Genomic DNA, 17,006 nt, shown 5'->3' on the forward strand with positions numbered 1-17,006 from the left:
TTGGAGGTGGGGCCTGGTAGGAGGTGACTGGATCACGGGGGTAATTTCTTAGGAATGATTTAGCACCATCCCCTTGGTGCTGTCCTCATGAGTGGCAGTTCTCAAGGAATCTGGTTGTTCAGAAGAGTGCGGCACCTCCCCCTCTCTCGCTCCTTTCACCATGCGATGCGCCTACTCCGTCTTCACCTCCCTCCTTGATTGTAAGTTTCCTGAGGCCTCCCCAGAAGCCAGGCAGATACCAACATCATTCTTCCTGTACAGCCTGTGGAACTATGAGTCAGTTAAAACTCTTCTTTATAAATTACCCAGTTTCAGGTATTTCTTTATAGCAATGTGAGAAAAGACTAATACAACATAAAATTTACCATTTTAGCTATTTTTAAATGTATGGTTCAGTGGAATGATTAGGTAGATTCACACTGTTGTGTGGCCATCACCACGACTGATTTCCAGAACTCTTTCTTCATCCCAAATAAACCCTGTGTCCATTAAACACTAACTCTCCATTCTCCCTCAGCCCTCAGTGCTTGGCAAACATCACTTTACCGTCTGTCTCTATGACTGACTATTGTAGATACCGCCTATAAGTAAGATCATATAATACTTATCCTTTTGTGACTAGCTGATTTCACTCAGCATAACGTCCTTAAGGTTCCCCCATGTTGTAGCATGTGTGAGGGTCTCCCTCCTTTTGAAGGCTACATAATATTCCACTGCATGTATATACCACATTTTGTTTACCCATTCACCCGTCCATGGAATTTGGGTTGTTTCCATCTTTGACTATTTTGAAAAATGCTGCTATGAACACAGATGTGCAAATACCTCTTTCAGACCCTGCTTTTAGTTCTTCTGGGTATACGGTATATCTGGAAGTGGGACTGGTGGGTCAGATACTAATTCTATTTCCATTTTTTTTTTTTTTGAGAAACTGCCATACTGCTTTCCCCAGTGGCTGCACCATTTAACATTCCCCCCAACAGTGCACAACAGTTCCAATTTCTCCACATTCTCTCCAGACAAAGAAGACGTTTTTAAAGACCAATGCTGACATATAACAAATACAGCAATTTTAAGTCATTTCATTTTATTGAATTATGTAAAACATCTTTAAATAACAGTAAAAAAATTTAAGAAACCATTGCACAAATTCAGTCACAATGATGGCATACTACAGCCCACAGAATTTAAATCTCATGTGAGTTGAGTTGAATTAATTTGCTGGTACAAAGAGAATATAATGCTCTTCCTGCTGGGAAATTATTTCCACATATTCACATTGTATAGGGCTTCTGAACTTGTGATATTTTCAATAAAAGGTCCATATCTTAAGAATTTGAATTTAGGGGTTATCAATGATCTTGAAATACAGGGGTGGAGACAGGTTTGCAGCAAAAGAAACTGCTCAACTAAGCAATGAAGAAAAATCTGGCTGTGTATACAGATAGAAATTAATTTCAAGTGTTAAAGAGGCATCTCTCATGCTGCTCGAGGGTGGAAAAATCTTGTCAACTGGCAAAAGAGAAATACTCACTAATCACTGGGCATTATGAAAAAGTACAAATTCCTTACAGGTACACATTTGCATTATCTGATTTTATGTTTCTTCTCACTCTGCCAATTATTTTAAAAATATAAAAAGAGTAGTTTTAGCAGAAAAAAGGGTTATGGAGTGAAATACTAATAAGCAATAATGGACTGTAACCAGGGCAATTTCATACCTGCCAAGGAGCGTAATTAAAAGAGAATACAAAAATCTAAAGGTGAACCTTGCTCCTATACCAAAGTAAAATAGATTTATTCCTTATTTTCTAGTCTAATCTAGTATTTCATTTCCTACTCAGTTTTCCTTTTTATAAGATTAAAACATTTTTTGGTTGAATTTAGAACTAATTAAAAGCATTATGGTAGCTTTAAATTTTGTAGAAAATTCATTTGTATAAAAATATTTGTCTTTAATGTTTAAAACCATATATTATTAGAAATATCATGGGTGTATATAATGCAACATAAAAATTTCCAGCTTTGACTGTGGAAGCACTAGCTGGTCTAGACTATTTTGAAATATCCAAAAATCACTACTCACTCATCGTGGGCCACCTTGCCAATATCAAGTGAATGAATTCATAGGTTTGAGGTGTTACCCTCTCATTCAAGGTTTAAAACTTTTATAAAATACCTGCAACGTTTCTTTGAAATATCCAGCTACAAACAGGAGAACAATTCTAGACACTACCTCAAACTTGTGTCATCCATTGTCATGAACTTGTTTCCAAGAAAATGCTAAAAATTTCTAACTTGCTTTAGGAATTAGGGGCAGTGAACATGCAACCTTACTCTCTCTCACTTATCCATCGTGTTGAGGAGCATTTCACGCCTTAAATGCTAAAAAATTCTGACTTGCTTTAGGAATTGGGGGCAGTGAACATGCAACCTGAATCCCTCTCACTTATACATCATGTTGAGGAGCATTTCACAGGTCACGCCTTCATCCACTTCCTCTTTGACTCTGGCTGTGGTTTCTCCGCAGGCGACAGGAAACATCTCTCCTGGGAACTGTTCTCCCTTCGTGGTGGAAGCCTCCTCAGCAGCAGCTTCTTGAGAAAAAGTCCAGGATGAGCAAATTTATCAGAAAGCCAAGGAATTGGAATTTATAAACTGTGCAAATATATTTTGGAAACCATCACTTAAATTTGAACACGGCAGCAAGCATGTTAGAAAACAATCTAATCGATACGATGGCACTCTCCCGATCTCAACTACTGCCTTAAGTCAGGGCTTCTCAGCCTCAGCGCTCCAGACGTTCGGGGCCAGAGAGCTGTCTGCTGGGGGCAGGGCGCTGTTCTGGGCACTGTAGGATGTTAGCAGCGACCCTGGCCTCTACCACTAGATGCCAGCAGCACCCTCCTCTCCAGCTGCAAAAACCATAAAAATGTCTCCAGACATTGCCAGTGTCCCCTGAAGGTGACAAGGGGGGGACACAGTCATTCCCAGTTGGCATCAGCTGCTGTAGGTGAATGTGGATCTTACAGATTTATATTGAGGTGGATCTTAGACATTTATATCGTGGCTGAGCTGCTCACCTAAGTCTTCTCTCAGTACCCATGTAATGATGCTGCCTACATGAAGAAAGCCAGCTGCCTCCAGGACATTTGTCCCTTTGGCCAATTGACATATACTGAGTACTGATTCTGGGTTGCGCGTTCTGCTAGGGATGCTGGGGCCAACGCCAGGCGTGTATCCATAACCTACCCCCCCTCCAGCAGCTCAGGAGCCAGTATGCACAACTTAGTGGGTTTAAAACAGACCACTGTGAGCTGACCCATATTCAACCCTCTACTGTCCCCAACCTTTTCAGTACCAGGGAATACTCTTGTGGAAGACAATTTTTCCATGGACTGGTTGGGGTGAGGGGGTTGGTTTTGGGATGGTTAAAGCACATTACATTTACTATGTACTTTATTTTTATTATTATATTGTGATATATAATGAAATAATTATACAACTCACCGTAACGTAGAATCAGTGGGAGCCCTGAGTTTGTTTTCCTGCAACTAGACAGTCCCATCTGGGGGTGATGGGAGACAGTGACAGATCGTCGGGCATTAGATTCTCGTAAGGAGTGTGCAGCCTAGATCCCTTGCACGTGCAGTTCACAACAGGGTTCACACTCATGAGAATCTAATGCTGCCGCTGATCTGACAGGAGGCGGAGCTCAGGCGGTGATGCACGCGATGGGGAGCGGCTGTAAATACAAAGCTTCACTCCCTCACCCACTGCTCACCTCCTGCTGTGAGGCCCAGTTCCTAACAGCCCACAGGTCCACGGGCTGGGGGTTGGGGAGCCCTGCTTTACTAATTTTCCAAATTGCTTCCCCAAACATCCACAGAGCGCCACACTGAAGAACACGACTGCCTCATGTTAGTTCTAACTTGTCTGAGGATATTTTTGTCCATGCTTCCTTGAAGTATTTTTTTTTTTTTTTTTTGGGTGGATGGAGGGAGACAAGACCCAGTTCTTAGATATGAAAAGAAACACAGAGATCCACAAAACTGGTGCCATCAGGGCAGGCACAGGGGCTCATGCCTGTAATCCCAGCGCTTTGGGAGGCCGAAGTGGGCAGATCACTTGAGGTCAGGAGTTTGAGACATTGTAAAATCCCGTCTCTACTAAAAATAATAGAACAATTAGCCAGGCGTGGTGGCGGGCATCTGTAATCCCAGCTCCTTGGGAGACTGAGGCATGAGAATCACTTGAACCCAGGAGGCAGAGGTTGCAGTGAGCTGAGATCACACCTGGGCTATAAGGTGAAACTCTGTCTTAAAAAAACAAAAACAAAAACTGGTGCCATCAGATAGTCACCCGTTGAGATCTATCAATGAACTGGAGAGGTGCTGCGTGCTGGTGTACCGGCAGAGCAGACACAGAAGTGAGACAATTGTCTGGATAACACAGGCTACAAAGACCCTGAAATGCAGATTAAGTCATATTTTTTGCCAGGTTATTTGCCTTAATTCACACTTGCTTTGGATATGACTGCTGACCATCAAAAATATGAAAAAAGTTTGTATATGTACAATTCCTGTCATCAGTTTTTAAGCCTATAAGAACCTTCTCAACTCTTCTCCACAGCAAAAATGTCACCGACTGAGGGTGACATGTTCAAAATTCACCCCAAATCATTTGGTCTTCTGGAGGTTTAAGAGATAATTAACAACAACAAAAAACCAAAAACCAAACCAAAACAAAACAAAAACAAAACCAAACCACTATATTTAGGTGTCAAGATGTGGAGAATTGCACAAGTGCCCTTTAGGTGCGGAATCAGCCGGGAAGTCATGTTTTTCCAGGGACCCTTTAGGATCTGACTTAAACTCAGAGCTGAGGCGGCCAGTAGCCCGGCCTTGGGTTCCTACATTGCGGGCTGACGAACTGTGGGTCAAATTTCACCGGTCTGTCTTCTCCAATAAAGGACTGTGCTTATTATTCACTTGTTTAGTCAACAAGTGGTGACTTAACGAGCAATGCTAAGGCCAGGCCTAGTGCCAGGAACTGGGGATGGACCCGATGGGCCAGGCCCGCCTTGGAGGAGCCTGTAGTGCGCTGCATGTGGGAATCCGGCACTTATTAAAGAACCAAATAAGCGTGAAGTGCACTGGAGGGCAGCACAGGACCAGGTGGGTGGTCGTGCGAAGTGCTTTTATTTTTCTGAAGACACGGAGCATGTTTAAGGCTGATAGGAAAGAGCAGGCCAGGAGGGGTGAGTTGGCTGAGGAGGGCGGGTGGGGGACATAAAGCTGCTGATCTGGGGGGTGGGTTCCAGATTCAGAGTCAGAAGGGACCTTAGATGGGAGGGGTGGCTCCTCCAGCCCCTTCCTCCATTAAAAAATGTGAAAAATGATATTTTACAACATCACTGGTATAAAGGAATCCAGATGGAATCCAGGCTGCATTCATTGCTTGAGACCCATCAGTGAGACACTGGTTTTTCTTCTGATCTGCCCCTATGAGCACTGTGGACAGCCCTGTGCCCTGCGGGGCCGGATGGAGAAGCCCCAGGAGCTGGCGGAGGATGGAGGGAACTCCAGCTGGGAGTGAGACAACACAGGAATGCCGGGGCAGCGGGCGGCAGAGCCCATCTGCTGGTGCAGAGTCAGCGAGGCCTCCACCCAGAGGGAGGGAGGCAGGGGCTGGGAGTTTGGGATGAAGGTGCTCACTGGAAATCAGTGGAAAAGTTATTGGTGCTGAGGTTCAGAATGAGGGCTCTGGGCACCTGGGCAGACTCGTCCCCACCCTGCGATGGAGCTCTCTCCCTGCCAGATGGATGACAGGGCCCCCTCCAGAGGCCTGTGGTCATGATAAGAAGGGACTTGCATGAGCTCAGTGGTAATTGCTGATGCCTGGAGGAGAAAGGAGGGTGCTCTGTGCATGGGCAGCATGTACAATTCTGGAGAGTTCCGACTGAGCTGAGCGATGGGGCATTGCCTGGGACCCCTCAGTCTCACTAGCTCGCTGCCAGGCAGGGCCTGGCTGTGTGACGCAGCATGGGAAAGGCAGGCCAGGGGCACACCCAGGCTTAGGGCTTTGCCAGATGGTGAGACACAGAGAAAGAGTGGGGGAGTGCTGCCTGTGGACAGAGCGACTGGAACCAGGGACCCAGAACTGACTCCACACAGAGGGAGTGGGAAGGACTGCAGGATGCCCGCTTCTACTTGAGTTTCAGATACATGATGAACATTTTTTTTTAGTATAAGTATATCCCAAATAGTGCACAGGACACATTTAAACAATGATTCACTGTGTATCTGAAATTCAGATTGAGCTGGGCATCCTCTATCTGATCTGGTAACTCTTGAGGAAAGGCAGGTGGAGGGCGACCGTCATCTGTGGGAACATTCACAAGGCAGGGACTGAGTCTGCAATCAGAACGTGGGGTATTTGCTTGTGCCGTAAAAGGCTGGACGGTTTCCAGTCATCTACGGTTCTGAGATTCTCAGAGGAAAGGAATGGAGAAGGTGAACAGTGCAGGTGTTCGCCTGTGCAGGTGTCAGGTCGGCCCCTCTTACAGCAGAGCCATTCACAGGACACACAGGACGGGGCCCAGCTTCGGCCAATCTGGGAACTCACTTCAGCTCCCAGAGGCCAGAGGACGAAGACTGTGATGGCTGCAGGGGCTGAATGATGACCCCTAAAAGGATATGTCCATATCCTAAGCTCCATAGCTGACCTCCTTTTTTCAAAAGAAATCCTGAATCCTAAATGACAAATGTCTTTGTAAGAGGCAGACGAGAAGGCCCAGACACAGAAGAGAGGAGAGAGCTAGGAAAAGACAGAGGCAGAGACTGGAGAATGTGGCCACAAACTGAGCAATGGTGGAGCCACCAGAGCTGCAAGAGGCTAGGAGGCACCCTCCCCTAGGTCCGCAGAGGGAGGGTGGCCCTCCCCACACCTGGATTGAGGATTTCTGGCCTCTAGAGCTATTTGAAAATCAACTTCTGTTGTCCCAAGCCACCCAGCTTGTGGTCATCTATTGCAACAGCCCAGGACAGTCCCTGTAGCTGCAGGCGACAGTCCAATGCGATGGAAGAGGGCTCCTGGGGGTGGGGACCACACGTGGACCTGCGTGGGGCTCTCACACTGACTTTCTCACGCTATGCCCATTGCCATTCTGAGAGATCTGGCACCAGCCACCTCGCAGGACCGACTGGTGGACAAATAGGGGCTCTAGACACATCCCCTGGACAGTAACACTCGGCACCCAGGATAGTCACAACCAGAAAATCACTGAGGCGGTAAAAACAAATCTGCATAAAATCAGTACCATCTCCATTCGCGGCTTCCTTCCATCCCTTCGCAGCTTCCTTCTGACCCTTCGTGGCTTCCTTCAGGATGGTCTGCTTCCTCTTTCTTGTTCTTCTTTCTTTTCCTGAAGCAGCCGACTTTGCTTCCCCTGATCCACACTTCTCCGAATGTCTGTGCAGGTTACTCTGTCGGAGAATTGACACAGAACACACAAGGCGAGTGAGACGGGGCAGGGACCCCTCTCAGGGGCCTGTGGGGACCCCAAGCATGGAAAGAAAGGAAAATCCTGAGTTCTTTCGAGGGAAATTCCACGCACCTCACTAGCCCTAAGAAGTAAATAAGCAACTTGATAAGCAAGAAGGTAATACGAGGCCAGGCACTGTGACTCACATATGTAATCCCAGTACTTTAGGAGGCGCAAGAGGGAGGGTTGCTTGAGCCCAGGAGTTTGAGACCAGCCTGGGCAACAACAGTGAGACCCTATCTCTACAAAAGATAAAACATAAAAAAATTGCCAGCTGTGGTGGCATGTGCCCTGAGATCCCAGCTACTCATGAGGCTGAGGTGGGAGGATCGCTTTAGCCCAGGAGGTCAAGGCTGCAGTGAGCTGACTGCACCACTGTACTCCAGCCTGAGTGATAGAAAAAAAAAAAAAAAAAAGAAAGAAAGAAAAGAAAAGGTGATAGGAACCTAAAACAATAGCCAAGGAAGCTACACTCAGGATGTTTGGGGCACTTGCCCAGGCTGGAGTGCAGTGGCGCCATCTCGGCTCACTGCAAGCTCCGCCTCCTGGGTTCACGCCATTCTCCTGCCTCAGCCTCCCAAGTAGCTGGGACTACAGGCACCCGTCACCACGCCCGGCTGATTTTTTATATTTTTAGTAGAGACGGGGTTTCACCGTGTTAGCCAGGATGGTCTCGATCTCCTGACCTCGTGATCTGCCCACCTCGGCCTCCCAAAGTGCTGGGATTACAGGCATGAGCCACTGCACCCGCCCCCCCACCTTTTTTTTTTTTTTTGAGATGGGAGTCTCGCTCTGTCACCCAGGCTGGAGTGCAGTGGCATGGTGTCAGCTCACTGCAACCTCTACTTCCCAGGTTCAAGCGATTCTCCTGCCTTAGCCTCCCAAGTAGGTGGGACTACAGGTGAGTGCCACCACACCCAGCTAATTTTTGTATTTTTAGTAGAGACAGCGTTCCAGCATGCTGGCCAGGCTGGACTCAAACTCCTGACCTCAAGTGATCCACCTGCCTTGGCCTCCCAAAGTGCTGAGATTACAGGTGTGAACCACCGCACTTGCCAAGGTAACATCCTAACATCCGTCCCTGAGTTGTTTTTTAGAAACCTGGCTCTTTACCAAACAGGTCCACCGGCAGGGAGACCTAAGATAAGGGCGACCTGGGGGCTGAAATTTGACCACTGCTAAATTTGTTCTAATTTTGTCCTTAATTTCCTCCTGAGAGGGCTAGAGGAGGTCATGTCCCATGAACCAGAGCTAATACTCTTTTCTCAAAATTTTAAACAAAACTTCTCTTCCTTAACCAATTGCAAACCAGAGTCTCTGAATCTACCTACAACCTGTAAGCCCTTGCTGCAAGATATCCTGCCCTTTTAGGGCAAGGTATCCTCCATGCGCTGATTTATAATTTTGTCTGTAGCTTCTGCTTCCTTGGCACCCTGCAAATAAACTCCTGCTGCAAACTGCGGTGTGGATATCTGGTCTTACTGCACCAGGCAAGCAGACCCCAGTTTGGTTCTATAACAAGAGTCGGCTTCCCCAAAGGCACTGAAAAATGCACAGTTAAAGAGATGGGCTTTGGGAAAACTGTGGGTAGCATGGACCTTTGATAATCTTGTGCAAAAATGATGACTTTTTAAAGGTGACCCTTTCTGTTGTGCTTAGGTCTAGCCAAAAGCTAGCTTGGTTTAAGTATTTTTTTAATAATAGAAATCAATGAGAAGACAAAATTTATTTTTCTAGAATGTTTCTACTCTCTAAAGTGAAGACTGATGTTGAACCAAAAATTCAATACATCGGTCAATTTTATAACCATCAACTACATACCATAAAGATTTTACTTTTCTGTTAGCTTCTCTCTTGAAGCTACTGAGCAGAGGTCACGGGTGACAGTTATGAAACTGTATACAACATATTCTCATCTAACGAACACTTAGGATAATCTTAAGTTAGAAAATTTTCACTTTTTGTCAAAGATTAGATAGTTGTAGATATGCAGCATTATTTCTGAGGGCTCTGTTCTATTTCATTGATCTATATCTCTGTTTTGGTACCAGTACCATGCTGTTTTGGTTACTGTAGCCTTGTAGTATAGTTTGAAGTCAGGTAGCATGATGCCTCCAGCTTTGTTCTTTTGGCTTAGGATTGACTTGGCGATGTGGGCTCTTTTTTGGTTCCATATGAACTTTAAAGTAGTTTTTTCCAATTCTGTGAAGAAAGTCATTGGTAGCTTGATGGGGATGGCATTGAATCTATAAATTACCTTGGGCAGTATGGCCATTTTCATGATATTGATTCTTCCTACCCATCAGCATGGAATGTTCTTCCATTTGTTTGTATCCTCTTTTATTTCATTGAGCAGTGGTTTGTAGTTCTCCTTGAAGAGGTCCTTCACGTCCCTTGTAAGCTGGATTCCTAGGTATTTTCTTCTCTTTGAAGCAATTGTGAATGGGAGTTCACTCATGATTTGGCTCTCTGTTTGTCTGTTATTGGTGTGTAAGAATGCTTGTGATTTTTGTACATTGATTTTGTATCCTGAGACTTTGCTGAAGTTGCTTATCAGCTTAAGGAGATTTTGGGCTGAGACAATGGGGTTTTCTAGTTATACGATCATGTCATCTGCAAACAGGGACAATTTGACTTCCTCTTTTCCTAATTGAATACCCTTTATTTCCTTCTCCTGCCTAATTGCCCTGGCCAGAACTTCCAACACTATGTTGAATAGGAGTGGTGAGAGAGGGCATCCCTGTCTTGTGCTGGGAAAACTGGCTAGCCATATGTAGAAAGCTGAAACTGGATCCCTTCCTTACACCTTATACAAAAATTAATTCAAGATGGATTAAAGGCTTAAACGTTAGACCTAAAACCATAAAAACCCTAGAAGAAAACCTAGGCATTACCATTCAGGACATAGGCATGGGCAAGGACTTCATGTCTAAAACACTAAAAGCAATGGCAACAAAAGCCAAAATTGACAAATGGGATCTAATTAAACTAAAGAGCTTCTGCACAGCAAAAGAAACTACCATCAGAGTGAACAGGCAACCTACAAAATGGCAGAAAATTTTCGCAACCTACTCATCTGACAAAGGGCTAATATCCAGAATCTACAATGAACTCAAACAAATTTACAAGAAAAAAACAAACAACCCCATCAAAAAGTGGGCAAAGGACATGAACAGACACTTCTCAAAAGAAGACATTTATGCAGCCAAAAAACACATGAAAAAATGCTCACCATCACTGGCCATCAGAGAAATGCAAATCAAAACCACAATGAGATACCATCTCACACCAGTTAGAATGGCAATCATTAAAAAGTCAGGAAACAACAGGTGCTGGAGAGGATGTGGAGAAATAGGAACACTTTTACACTGTTGGTGGGACTGTAAACTAGTTCAACCCTTGTGGAAGTCAGTGTGGCGATTCCTCAGGGATCTAGAACTAGAAATACCATTTGACCCAGCCATCCCATTACTAGGTATATACCCAAAGGACTATAAATCATGCTGCTATAAAGACACATGCACACGTATGTTTATTGCTGCATTATTCACAATAGCAAAGACTTGGAACCAACCCAAATGTCCAACAATGATAGACTGGATTAAGAAAATGTGGCACATATACACCATGGAATACTATGCAGCCATAAAAAATGATGAGTTCATGTCCTTTGTAGGGACATGGATGAAATTGGAAATCATCATTCTCAGTAAACTATCGCAAGAACAAAAAACCAAACACCGCATGTTCTCACTCATAGATGGGAATTGAACAATGAGAACACATGGACACAGAAAGGGGAACATCACACTCTGGGGACTGTTGTCGGGTGGGGGGAGGGGGGAGGGATAGCATTAGGAGATATACCTAATGCTAAACGACGAGTTAATGGGTGCAGCACACCAGCATGGCACATGTGTACATATGTAACAAACCTGCACGTTGTGCACATGTACCCTAAAACTTAAAGTATAATAATAATAAAATTAAATTAAAAAAAAAAAGAAAATTTTCACTTTTTGAAAAGGTCCTAGGCAAAAGTAAAAAACTGGTAACAGGTGTTGAAATTTGCAAATTATACGAAACATCCCGCCTGATTTCCATTTTGACTTTCCCACTGTGCTTAACAGGACTATCTGCGTTTATGATGGGAGGAGGAAGAATTTACACATAATGGAGGTGATGTAACAGGTTGTTTAAGCTTCTTCCATTTTATGCTTAGACACTGGGGTTGGCAAACGACAACCAGTGGGTCAAATCTGGCTGCCAACTGTTTGTGAAAGCAAGTTTTACTGGAACGCAGCCACGTCTATTCATTTACACACTGCATCCACAGCTGCTTCCATGACACAAGGGCAGACTCAAGAAGTCGTGGCAGAAACGGATTTGCGTTGCCCTGGTGATTAATGACGCTGTGCTTACTGGCCACCTGTATGTCTTTTTTGGAGAAAGGTCTATTTAGATACCTTAACTGTTTTTTGTTTTGTTTTTTTTCCTGAGACAGTCTCGCTCTGTTGCCCAGGCTGGACTGCAGTGGCACAATCTCAGCTCACTGCAACCTCACCTCCTGGGTTCAAGCAATTCTCCTGCCTCAGCCTCCTGAGTAGCTAGGATTACAGGCATGTGCCACCACGCCTGGCTAATTTTTGTATTTGTAGTAGAGATGGGGTTTCACCATTTTGGCCAGGCTGGTCTCGAACTCCTGACCTTGTGATCCACCTGCCTCTGCCTCCCAAAGTGCTGGGATTACAGGTGTGAACCACCGTGCCTGGCCTAGATACTTTACCTGTTTTTCATTGGGTATCTGTCTATTTACTGAGTTATAAGAGTTCTTTTTATATTTTAGACACAAGTCCAAATATGCTTTCTTGAATAGGAATTTCAAAAATTTTATGTTCTGAGGGACTGCATGAGGTGGACTTGTTCTTTTCTCTACATTTTTATTTCTTGCACCAAAGAGCAGTTTTTTCTCTTTAGAATTCTACTCGTTAACTCTTTACAATTTTTGCATGAGCAATGGTGTTTTGGGAGCACTGCCACAGCTTTTATTTGAAATTTTAAACTAATAGGGTTGACATTCCAGAACTATCCCACTATGCTACTCAGAAAAACACAACTACACTACTGTTTTAAGAAGAAATATTTTTAAAAAATCGTCAACTTCATGAAATCCAACTTTTATAAAACTTTTATAAAGTTAGGCTGAAGCCTACATGGTCCAAGGATCTAGCTAGCCATGTGCAGTGGTTTTTAAATGTCCTGAAGTTATTTGATGCTGTTCCTTTCAAAAGAAACTTCATTCCCCACTCCTTGAGTGTGGGTGGGACTTCATGGTTCATTTCTTGTGACTAGAAGTAATGTGCCACTTTTTTTTTTTTTTTTTTTTTTTGAGACAGAGTCTTGCTCTGTCGCCCAGGCTGGAGGCCAGTGGCGCGATCTCAGCTCACTGCAACCTCTGTCTCCTGGGCTCAAATGATCCTCCCATCCCAACCACCCAAGTAGCTGGGATTACAAGCGTGCACTACCACGCCTAGCTAGTTTTTTTTTTTTTTTTTTTTTAAAGTAGAGACAGGGTTTCACCATGTTGGCCAGGCTGGTCTCGAGCTCCTGGCCTCAAATTATCCACCTGCCTTGGCCTCCCAAAGTACTGGGATTACAGGTGTGAGCCCCCACACCTGGCTGTTGTGCCACTTTTAAGACTAGACTGCAAAAGGCACCGTGGCTTCCTACTTGCACTCTCTCCCTTGCTCTGAGTCAGGAGGACACTCAAGCAACCCTGCAGAGAGGTCCCTGTGGCAAGGAACTGAGGCTGGTGCCAGCAGTTGTGTGGCGGAGCTGTCCTGTAAGTGGATCCTCTGGCCCCAGTCCAGCCTTTGGATGATGCAGCCCTAGCAGACATCCTGACTGCAGCCTCAGGAGTGACCCTGAGCCAGGACCACCCAGTTCAGCCACTTCCGAGTTCCCAACCCAGAGAATCTGTCAGGTGATAAATGTTTGTGGTTTTAAGCCACTCCATTTTGAGGTAATCTGTCATGGAGAAATAGATAACTAATACAACACTTAAAAGAATAAAACCACAAATGTATTGCTTAGTCCAGTACCAACAGCACTATTCTTTTTTTTTATTAAAAAAGTTATTTTAGAGACAGGGTCTCACTGTGTCTTTGAGGCCAGAGTGCAGTGGTGCGATCGTGACTTACTGTAGCCTCCAACTCCTGGGCTCAAGTGGTCCTCCTGTCTCAGCCTCCTGAGCAGCTAGGCCTACAGGGGTGCACCACCACAACCAGCTAATTTTTTTTGAAGGGATGGGGGTCTCCTATGTTGCCCAGGCTGATCTCAAACTCCTGGCCTCAAGTAATCCTCCTGCCTTGGCCTCTCAAGTAGCTGGGATTATAGACACCAATAACATTATTCTAGGGACATCTGAAAAAATGTGTGAAAACTGCATTCTCTCTGTCAAGTAGCCTAAATCTAGTTCACTGTTTGAAAATATTACACTAAAAGCTGGGGTTCTTTGGGGAGTCTGATAACTCTCTATTGTAACATTTTGTGTGTTGGATTGTCCTTTTTTTTTTTAGGGGATGAGGAGACCACACTTTCATAGGATTCTTCAAGAATTTTGTGATTTTAAAAAACTAATAACCACTTTCCTAAGGCATGACAGATGCTCCTGAAGTCCTGGCAGGTTTCTATAATCGGGTTTAAACTCTTCTGGTGTGACACTGTCCTCCTGAGATAGAGGGATCTTTCCATGGGGGATTTACTGTGACTTAAGTAAGCTTACCCAGCGGGAAAAGCCTTTGCCACACTTGGAGCATTTGTAAACAGTCGGGATGAAATTTGCATCGTGGTATTTCCTGAAGTGAGCGTTTAGAAGTTGCTTCTGTCGGAAACACTTATTGCAAGAAAGGCAGGTGAATGGTTTCTCTCCAGTGTGGGTACGAATGTGAGCCGTCATATGACGTTCCTAAGAGGGAAGGGGAAGAAAGCAGCTTGTCTAGTTCAAAGGGTTTTCTTGATATTAGACATTGTTTATCGTACAATACCTTTTATTTCCCTCCCCAAAGATGAGGCCACTATTAAGCAGAATTACTGCAAACACATTCTGAACAAGGCAGCATTCACTCTCAGTAAGTGGCCGCCTAGGAAACAAACTCGTATGCAGCAGCAGCAAGTGACAAAGGTCTTGCAGTGGATTCCTTGCTGGCTCTCCCGTCCTGTTGGGATGTGGGAGTACACACTGCAGGGTGTGAAAGGATGGTCCTTTGTCCCCTCATTACTGGGAGTCCTCCTTCTATACCACTATTTACAATTACCTGAATTTACAAAGGGCAAACAGAACCTGCAAACTTAAAAATCAAATGTCAGAGTTTAAATTCAGCAGACCTTTGGGGTTGCAAGTACATTAAGTATCAACATTTTTCCATTTACTTCCCAATAGTATCGTAACAGATCTTAATACCGACTTTTTTTTTTTGAGACAGGGTCTCACTCTGTCACCCAGGCTGGAGTACAATGGAACAATCATAGCTCACTGCAATCTCAAACTCCTGGGCCCAAGGGATCCTCCTGCCTCAGCCTCCTGAGTAGCTGGGACTGTGGACGCATGCCACTATGCTTGGCTCAGTTTGTATTTTTTGTAGAGACAGGGTCTCATTACGTTGCCCAGGCTGGTCTCAAACTCCTAGCCTCAAGCAATTCTCCTGCCTTAGCCTCCCAAAGTGCTGGGATTATAGGTGTGAGCCACTGTACCTGGCCTAAATAGAGATTTTATCTTAGACAGGAGAAAATAATTTGGGAAATCCGGACAAAAATATGTATGAAGTCAAGCAAAATACACATTTTGTTTTATTTAAAATGTGATGATTATTTGGATTAAATATATATTCGGCCATTTCTGCATTACTGTCAGTGGCCTAACTGATGGTCTTTCTTCTAATCTTTCTCGCACCCAATTCACTAAACACCTTCTTCCACGCACAGCTTTCACCTCATCACCCTCCTTTGGGACAGCATCTCTGGCTCTCACTGCTGGGAGCCTGACTCTCCAGGACCGTGGCAGCCAGGAGCACCCAGAAGTGCTCCAAGCCTCTGCCCATAGCCATGGCCTGCCTGGCTGCTCTCTGCTCCCACATACCCACTGTATGCCTGCTCCAGGGCCCCCTCATCCTTTCCAAGTCCTATCCATCTTTCAGGAAGCCCTCCTAGTTCATTTGAATAAATATGAGCCTGGGGCCTCAGAATATTCTTTGTTCAAAATCTACCAGAAAAACTCCTTTTCCTTTATTCAAAGCATTTACAGTTTACAGCCCACACTTCAAAACACAGTAAGCACTGATTTTCACCTTTGGTAACCAATAGCATGCAATGCTTCAGAGCAGCGGTTTGGTTTTCAAACTTCTACTCTGAGGGCCTTTTATACTTTAAAAAATTACTGTCGCCTCTGAAAAGCTTTTATTTATACAGGTGGCATGTATTACTATTTACTTTCTTAGAAAGCAAACCTAAGGAATTCTTAAGTATTTTTTAAAATAAAACAATTTATTAACTCGTTTAAAAATAACAACCAACTACATATTATTTCTGTAAAATTATCTATTTTTCAAAACAAAACCTAATGTCTGTCCTAATAGATAAGGTTTCCAGTTAAAATACAGGCTGCAACTACTTGTATATAAAACTGTTCACTGTTGTCTGAAATTCAAATGTCACTAAGTGTGCTGTATTTTTATTTGCTAAGTCTGACAACTCTATTAAAAGCATTCAGGGCCAGGCGCGGTGGCTCACGCCTATAATCCCAGCACTCTGGGAGGCCGAGGCGGGCAGATCACGAGGTCAGGAGATCGAGACCATCCTGGCTAATATGGTGAAACCCCGTCTCTATTAAAAATACAAAAAATAAGCCAGGCATGGTGGCGGCTGCCTGTAGTCCCAGCTACTCGGGAGGCTGAGGCAGGAGAATGGCGTAAACCTGGGAGGCGGAGTTTGCAGTGATCGCGCCACTGCACTCTAGCCTGGGCGACAGAGTGAGACTCTGTCTAAAAAAAATAAAAATAAAATAAAAAAGAATTCAGATGGATTCGTATCTCTGCTCTTCCCTCAGTCCACTGGAGCATGTTAAGTGATAAAGACAATTTGGTCTCACAGACATGTACTTTGAAAAGAGAGCAACATTTTACTAGCTCTTCCAAATAATTGTGGGCATTCTTCTCCACTATTACCCTAAAACTCAGTTAGTAGTAACTTCTTTTTTTAGGGTCTCACTCAGTTGTCCGTGCTGGAGTGCAGTGGTATGAACACAGCTTACTGCAGCCTCAACCTCCTGGGCTTAAGTGATCCTCCAAACTCAGCCTCCTGAGTAGCTGGGACAGATGTGCACCACCACACACAGCTAATTTTTGTATTTTTTTTGTAGAGACAGGGTCTCATTATGTTGCCCAGATTGGTCTTGAATTCCTGA

General features: G+C 44.5%; 1 protein-coding gene across 3 annotated transcripts in view; it reads right to left on the reverse strand.

Moving 5' to 3' along the window:
- Positions 1-1,065: 1,065 nt before the first annotated feature.
- Positions 1,066-17,006, reverse strand: part of CTCFL (CCCTC-binding factor like) — a 29,947-nt gene continuing 14,006 nt past the window's right edge. The window contains exons 9-11 of one of the 3 annotated variants that reach the window (XM_054468152.1): positions 14,331-14,513; positions 7,322-7,487; positions 1,066-2,594 (exon numbers count right to left, since the gene is read on the reverse strand). In XM_054468152.1, coding sequence (XP_054324127.1) covers positions 2,446-2,594; positions 7,322-7,487; positions 14,331-14,513 — 498 coding nt within the window. In that variant the 3' untranslated portion in view covers positions 1,066-2,445. Of the gene's footprint in view, positions 2,598-7,321; positions 7,488-12,718; positions 13,523-14,330; positions 14,514-17,006 lie in introns of those variants that run through there. The other 2 variants (XM_054468151.1, XM_054468154.1) reach the window with 2 other exon arrangements.

Source organism: Pongo pygmaeus, chromosome 21, assembly GCF_028885625.2.
Source record: "Pongo pygmaeus isolate AG05252 chromosome 21, NHGRI_mPonPyg2-v2.0_pri, whole genome shotgun sequence".
Lineage (NCBI taxonomy): Eukaryota > Metazoa > Chordata > Mammalia > Primates > Hominidae > Pongo > Pongo pygmaeus.